General features: G+C 34.4%; 1 protein-coding gene across 1 annotated transcript; it reads right to left on the bottom strand.

Annotated features, from left to right (window-relative positions):
* LOC109333787 lies at positions 3215-5436 on the bottom strand. The gene has a single exon (XM_019569358.1). It carries the CDS (start codon positions 5376-5378, stop codon positions 3756-3758), a length of 1623 nt encoding a protein of 540 aa, XP_019424903.1. The 5' UTR covers positions 5379-5436; the 3' UTR covers positions 3215-3755.

The raw sequence follows: 7969 nt of genomic DNA, 5'->3' as shown, positions 1-7969 counted from the left end.
ATTACTTAAAACCCAATTTCCCTCCATACACTAGTCTACTCTCTATGATGGATGTTCATAAAATATCGACCAAATTAGAAGAGATTGGAAGGCATTAATTTCATTCGTTAGAAAACAAAACCTTTACCAAATAGACTCTTCTATCCCCCACTTATCTATGAAACTAAACCTCGACTAACCGTATATACCTGGTACAAATTCATTGACTACGAAATAGAAGGCCCCCTTCCTTATGATACAGTCAATGATCTTTGATATTTACTCATCCACTTTCCTAAATACACATTCTCATCTACCACAATCTATCCCAACCTAATAAAGTTACCACCCTTTTACCCCCCACCCCACAATGATGGAGTAGACAAACATTTGATTCCGAATTTAAGATCTATATCAGTTAAGGAAATTATGGAAAGGAGGACATTAGAGGTCCAAAACCTATTGAAATCAATGTCTAATCTTTAATAAAGAGCAGAAGTGAACGCAATTTATGCATCCAAACACATATGGAGAAGTTACACCAATAATTATTTTCTTTCTGTTTGGTCACCTAGAAGCAAAGTTTGCATTGCCCTAAGTATCCAAAGTTGCCAACAACATTTCAACTTCAAGGTTACATCATTCTAAAGGAAACAAGTTGGGTATGATTGTATACAAATCTATCCAAAGCTTCCAATGGTAGCTTTGAACATGGACAAGGATCTGCAGAAGAAAAGAAATACTCCAAAGAGTCCTGCTAACAACAAATATATGTTACAACAACCTACAGAAGAATTTCTAGGGATATCTCGTTTATAAAGATGTCTCAAGTTAACCTATCTCAAGCACTAGTAAAAAAGCATCATATGTTTGCAAGCCAATCCACTTGCATATGATAGTCTTTGTGCTCAAGTTAAGAATAAAGAATTTATTGTTGAAGGTCTCCATCCTACACAATAGATCAAATATGCTTATAAGAAAGATTCTCCCCAACCTCTTACTCTTGTTGTAATACATCCATGAGACAAATTTCAATCTTTTCATGTTGTCTGTAGTGAGAAAGTAAAAGGGAAGGTCGAAGAAGAAGATATGCAAGGTAAATAAGAGCTCAACACACAACTACGACGATGATTAAATAAGTATGAGTTACTTTGTTGATTTAATACATACACTTATTTTCCTAGATAACCGATTAATAGTTGATTATGCAATAACTATTCTCAGTTTTAATTTATTATGTAGAGTTTAGGATTAATTATTTAACTAGATAATCGATTCACAATTGATTACAAGTCAGTTATCAACATCAAACTGAAAGTTAACTTAATTGCATAGGAAAAAAAATGAATCAATAATTTAATGCAATTGAAACTACGAATTAAAGTAGTTAATGCTATTGAGTGACTTACAAGATATTAGAAAAATGAGAAATATGATGTAAATCGAAATTAAAAAAGTTTAAATGATAGAAAAAATGACATATAGAATTTACCCTAGTTCAAATAGAACAAAAAGAGAGTTGAGAGAAGGGCTTGAGAATAATGTAAATGGAAAACATGAACATGATGAAAAGCTCAAGAAGGAAGAGAGGGAAAGAGAAAGCAAGTAAGTCATTTATCTGGAGTGATTTTATTAATTAATTGCCAAATGAAAGACTCTTCAAACTACATCTGTGGCTTCTCCATGAATGGAGAAGCATGAGAGAAGTTGAGAGACATGGTGGAGAGGAAAAAGAAAAGGGTGAAAGGAAGATGAATGGAAAGAATGTTCGAGTACCCACCCATTTGGGAGAGAATTGTGATCATGGATGGATGAGATAGAGAGAACCAATGATAAGAACTGATTGAGCATTATTGGTTTCATCCAGGGGTGAGCATGGATCAGGTTGGATGAGTTAAGACTTCCCTTATTAGGTCGAAAATGTTGGTCGGGTCATTTTATTGAACCTGAACCCGACCTTAGACCCGAAGCTAGCCTAACCCTAAATATTGACTGAGTCAGCCTTTAAACCTGAATCTAATCCTATACCCAATTAAATATAAAACATACTTTTTTTTACCTAAAGTCTTCTCAATATTATTTATTATTATGAATATGTAATTTGACATATAAAATGATATATGTATATATATATTATTAATCATGTATATATGATGAAAAATTAGAGATTCAGTGATACTTTCAACTAAAATTGTATCATTATTTTATACACATTTGATAGAGACACATAAGACAGGTCAGGACATGTCATGTTTGGTCCCTACCCGATCTTAAATATTGATCGAGTCTAATTTTTAAAGCCAAACTCGACTCTGGACCCGATGAAACCCAACCCTATTCGAGACCAATCATACTAGGTGAACGGATAGGGTCGGGTCATGCTTAACTCTAATTTCATTATTTAGCATGCTACTAGTTAGTAGTTTTTATATTTTACCGTACATCATCACATTAAACGTTTTTTCATTCCATACCTTTTATATTGTACAATACATCATCACATCTAACATATAAGTTTATATATTAAAAAAACTTTTCCATTTTTTCTAGATAAGGATATTTACATATGATATTAATTTAATTTCTACTTAAAATTTATGTATTTATAAAATAAATAAAAGAATTGATTGTTTAGAAGTCCGGGGTTGAAATAAAACACTACTAAGCTACCCTCAGTCCCTCACCCTCCACATAGTTCTACTTCTAATATGTAAAATATGTGTATAATGCTTGAGTAACACACAAAAATATTTTTATAATTGAAACTGTCAAAAGACTATTAAAAAAGTGGGAAGTGTAATTATCTAATGACTTGTGCAGAAGAATATGGAAACAATATGTGAATGTGTGAAGTAGTTCTATAAAAATAGAATGTGTTGATTAGATTTACCTATCCCGTGACATATCAATTCATAGCATACTTGGTTATTTCCAATGATTATATTCAAAGTTCAAAGAAATGACAATCATGGCACAATTCCAATTTCGCCTACCTATAGGAGATATGTGCATATGAATTTGCAATTTTCTTTTTATTTATACACCAACAAAATGTTGTTTTAGTGGTATAAGGTCCACTAAATTTTTAGATAGTTAAAAGGTTAAAGGTTAAAAACATTTATTGGAATGGACAACAATTCACCCCAAAAAAAGATTAGTTCTTTATCAATAAGGGGTGAGGGATATCCTTGATTATATAAAAAATATACCCTGCCATAACTAATATCTTGATGTATGGTAGATTTCCTTTATGGATACTCACTTGTCAATGACCTTGGCAGAGGTTTAGTTGAGGAAACATTTCAGAGAAGAATTATGCTCATTGATTTGGGAAATGGCTACATGTACAGGGGATAAACATACTACATTATGATGATGAAACATGTAAAAATTGAAGTTAAAATACAATGGCAAACAACCTTCCAGATCCAACAAGAATGCTTCCTTTCCAACACTAATGTGTCAACAACCATTTCATACTTGCATGCTATTTCCTTAAACTGTCACATATGGTTGGAAAATCAGAAAAATCATTACTGGACAATAGGTTTCCTTAAGACAGAAAACAACAACACCAAAGGCTACAAAATCTTTTACTCATTCAACTCTTCATTTATGACAATGGACAAAAAGAATCCGAGAAAGAACCACTTTAATTGTATAATATCTTCCTATCCTATAGTCTACAAAACAATGAAAAGAATATCTATACCAAAAATGTGGTAAAGTCAAATGAACTACAAACAAGCTTCCTCCTTGCCATGAATTATCACCATTCACCACCATTGATGTACAAGAACTCCACTATTTCTGAGTGAAGTAAACAAATCCAAGCATTCAGAATAAGTCTTCTGATACTTTGGACTTCTCTGACCTGGACAACATCTCTGCCACCTATTATAATGACACTCAAGAAAGAGCTCATCAATCAAACAAATAGCACCAGTTTGAATCAATCTTGGAATCAAATGAAACTCAGTTCCTTCCACATCCATCTTCATAACCACAAAATCACTATACCCAACAACACTCTTGAGCCAGTTTGCAAAATCAAAACCCTGAATCTTATCCATATCACCCATATGGCTAGAAGATGTTTGCACAGAACTAATCCTACCCATACCTTTACCTCTCGTCATGATTTTCTGACTTGGGTCTCTTGTAATCTCAAAGAACAAGGTCTCATTCCTCACCCAAGCTGCATAGGGCAACCAAGTAACCCCTTTTTTTGTCCTATACTCTTCATGAAAGGTCTTATCAGCTTCAATTGCATAAACCTCAAAGGTTCTATTCTGTTTTGGGTACTGTTTCTTGAACCAGCTACCTATGCTAGAACCATAACTCCTAGCTCCTACATCTATATACACATACTTATTCTTAAAGCTTATATCAATCATTGAAGTTAGGTACTTTATATTCTTCACATTCCTTTTCAATGTGATCCATGGCTTCAATGGCTCTTCCATTATCAATGTTTCTGCATTCTTCACTAGTTCACGTTTATACCCATGAACAGAGCATTTATTTACGGCATTGCCATTTAGGGTTGAATTTTCTAAGGATGGAAATTTAGGGTTTTTTTTCTTCTTCAACAAAATCTCAAGAATCCAAGATGATGAATCAACACCGTTGATTTCACGGGACCTGATTAATTCGCAGCATTTGAACAATTCAAGGAATGAATGTAAGCTATAGGCATCTCTCGCCGCAGTGTGAACGACCAGGGAACCACCGGGTCGGAGTGTCCGGCAGATTTCGGCGGCAAACTCCGACGGCCTACGGGACTGCTCTAGACTGCCGCTGCCGGAGAACTCGAAATCGAACGATTCGCCGGGAAAAGGTTGCCGACGGCCATTTCCCTGGACAATCAACGGCGGCGACGGTTTCTTGAATATTCCGACGGAATCGACGACGCCGACTTCTTTCAGCGCAAGAACTTCCTCGCCGGAGGGCGTGTCAATGCATAGAGCTCTGGAATTCAGGGAGAGAGACCCTTCCGCGATCAGATCCTGGAAAATGGCGGCGTAGTATTCGACGGAACGGCGCCAATTCTTGCCGGAAAACGGATCACCGGAGTCATAAGAAAGGTCAGCGCGGAGCTTGGGATTAGGGTTGAGGTTATCGGACAAGAAACAGAAATCAGTGGAGTAGCAAGAACCACCGCGGACGGTGATAACGTAAGCGAATCGTGCGGCGAAGACAAGAACGGCGAAGGAGAACAATCGAACCAAAATGTTGCTTAGAAAGGTGTGTTTCGCTGCGGTTGGCTCCATGGATTGGATTCCAAGAAACGATCGGTGGTTTGAATGAAACGACGCCGGAAAGGGTGTTGAGCAGAGCCGGTTGTAGTTGTTCTGTTGAAGTGTTATTGAATTAGTATGAAATAACGAAACTGCCATTACGGGGTTGGATCTATGGGTCCGGTTAATGCACTTGGATTCATATTGTTCACATTTTGGATCTGAGCCAGCATGGATATCTGCTACTGCATGTCTTAGGACCCAAGAGATCCGTGGTCATCTAAACAATAAAGAAAATATTAAAAATAATTGTGATTAGCTTATGAATTTATACATTGTCCCCGTTTTGTTTGTATTTATAAATATCAGCAAAATTTTAAGCGAATGCGAACATGTTTACATTATCTTAACGGATAATATGATATGTCCTTTTCACCTCAAGACGAGTTAATGGACATGTGGAAGGAGGTCCACGAACATTGATAAGCAAAATAAAAGAAAAATTAATACAATAAAATAATAAATAAATAAAATAGTTGAAGATATTTTAAAAAAATACTTTAATATTTTATATGAAATTGAACAAATTATATCATAATTTTCTTGAGACAATAAATCTCATCATACTTTTTTGAGACATTAAATCATATCACTTCGTGTCTCTCAACCCAATTTTAAGCTACTAAACAATCTATTTTTATATATTTTATTTTAGATAATTAGAATATTTTTTGTATTGGACACACTTTATATTATAATTTTTTTATTGTGTGTACTTTATATTTTAATTTTTTAAATTAGGTGTACTTTATATTTTAATTTTTTTCTTTATTAGAATGTCTAACTTACAATTAATGTATTGAGCTGATTACCTATGATTATATGATTTTTATAGTAAAAATTAAAAATGTTAAGGGCAAAATAGAAAAATATAAATTACACCATATTTTAGTTTTATATATAGTATAAAATAGATAGAGGATGATGAAGTAAAATGTTGAAAGAAATGATTCGTGAAGAAAATAGAACGAGTATGAAAAATAAGGGAGATGGAGGTGTCATAAAGACAATGTTATTTTTTAATAATAATTCATTATCAATTTTTTAAATTTGGTAATACTCAAATCCTTACTTTTATTCTTAAAATGTATGAATAAGACAAATACTTTTCCCCCTACCTTTTTATATAACTCAAGAAAATGTAAAAAAATCTAAAATTACATGTCCAAACTTCATCACCATGTCATTTCTCATTAACTAAGTGATGTGAACCTCCTTTGGGGTGGTTCTTATTTCACGATCGTTCTTGGATGGTGTATTAGCTTTAGCCAAGTTGGCTTGAACCATGGGCTAGGCTCGACAAGTTTTGGCCGAGACAAGTGTTGATTAAGGCTTGGCCGAGAAAAATATATGATTTGGCCAAGTTTGTGTGTGATTTGGCCAAAACAAATAGAGTATAATTTAGGCAGAAAAATAACTTGACTGGATAAAAGAAATGGAGAAGATATGAAGATGATGACGCTATAAACAAGTGAGTTGTTTGATAAACCAAGTGATAATTGCCACAATGAAGGATCCTTGATAAGATTGATAATTCTTGGTTCAGCCAAGAATGGTTTTAGGAGCCCTTACTCAACTAAAGGAAATCAGTTCCAAAACAAAATTCAACTTTTTTTATTCATTCAACAAATTCAGGTACATATAGAGGCAAGCCAAACATGACTTCCACGTGAACTACTATGAATCAAGACTCATTATTTGTCTAGATTAAGACTCTTAATTGACTATTTCATGGCTGGTTACATTGGATTCCTTTCCAGCCATGAATGATATGTTTCCGAAGTTAAAAACTCACATGGGTAATTCCTAAATTATTACATTGCAAAGAAAAGTAAATAAGAACATTGGATTTCATGTTGTGCACAACCAAGTGAAGGCATTGAAGCATAAGCCTAAGATTCCATATTACATTGAAGATTTCGGCCAAAGAGAATGAAGAGGTGAGAATGTATCATAATGATCTTCATAAATTCTTCATGTCCCCATTGATTATTGATTCACAAGGCTTTGTTTCTGAATACCTTGGTCTTCACGAGTTCATGACAGAAAATGAGACTTTGGATTCCTTTTCACACTTATGAGCCACATTCACTTTCGAATTAGGCAATGAAACTTGACTGAATACATTCATAAAGATTCCAGGTTGCTACACACACAATCAACAATTTGAATTCTCAATTAACTGCATTAAATGCATGGTCATCCTCCTTTCCAGCTTTTAATGATGGTAGTTACACTTTAATGATAATTTGACCACTCTTTAGTATACCCTTATTTTGAATTCAAACTAATGAAAATGTGCTTAAAACATCCAAAAATAATTATAAAACATGAAAATTAGTATGCCTCGAGTTTTCCCGACTTTTTTTTGTAAACACGACCTGACCATGTTCTGGGGCACGATCGTGTACAACATTTGAAAATCAGACAAGGTTGAATACGTCCTGGCCATGTCCTGGGGCACGACCGTGTCATGCTTGTTTCACTTTTTGGGCCATTTTTCAAAGTAACACAATGAATGAACTTAGAACTCTCTTGGTCTAGTCTTGGAACACTATCCTTGATGTTTTCCATGAGTTGTCCTAGTTCATTTTGTGCTCATTTGGTTCATGCCCTTGTCATATAACTACTAATGTCTTTTAGTCCATCATGATCCAACTTGTACTCACTTGGGTTCACATCACCAAGTC

The sequence above is a fragment of the Lupinus angustifolius genome, chromosome LG19 (genome assembly GCF_001865875.1).
Source record: "Lupinus angustifolius cultivar Tanjil chromosome LG19, LupAngTanjil_v1.0, whole genome shotgun sequence".
NCBI lineage: Eukaryota > Viridiplantae > Streptophyta > Magnoliopsida > Fabales > Fabaceae > Lupinus > Lupinus angustifolius.
Note: the sequence above shows the minus strand (reverse complement) of the source record. Positions and strands in the feature narration are given on the sequence as shown.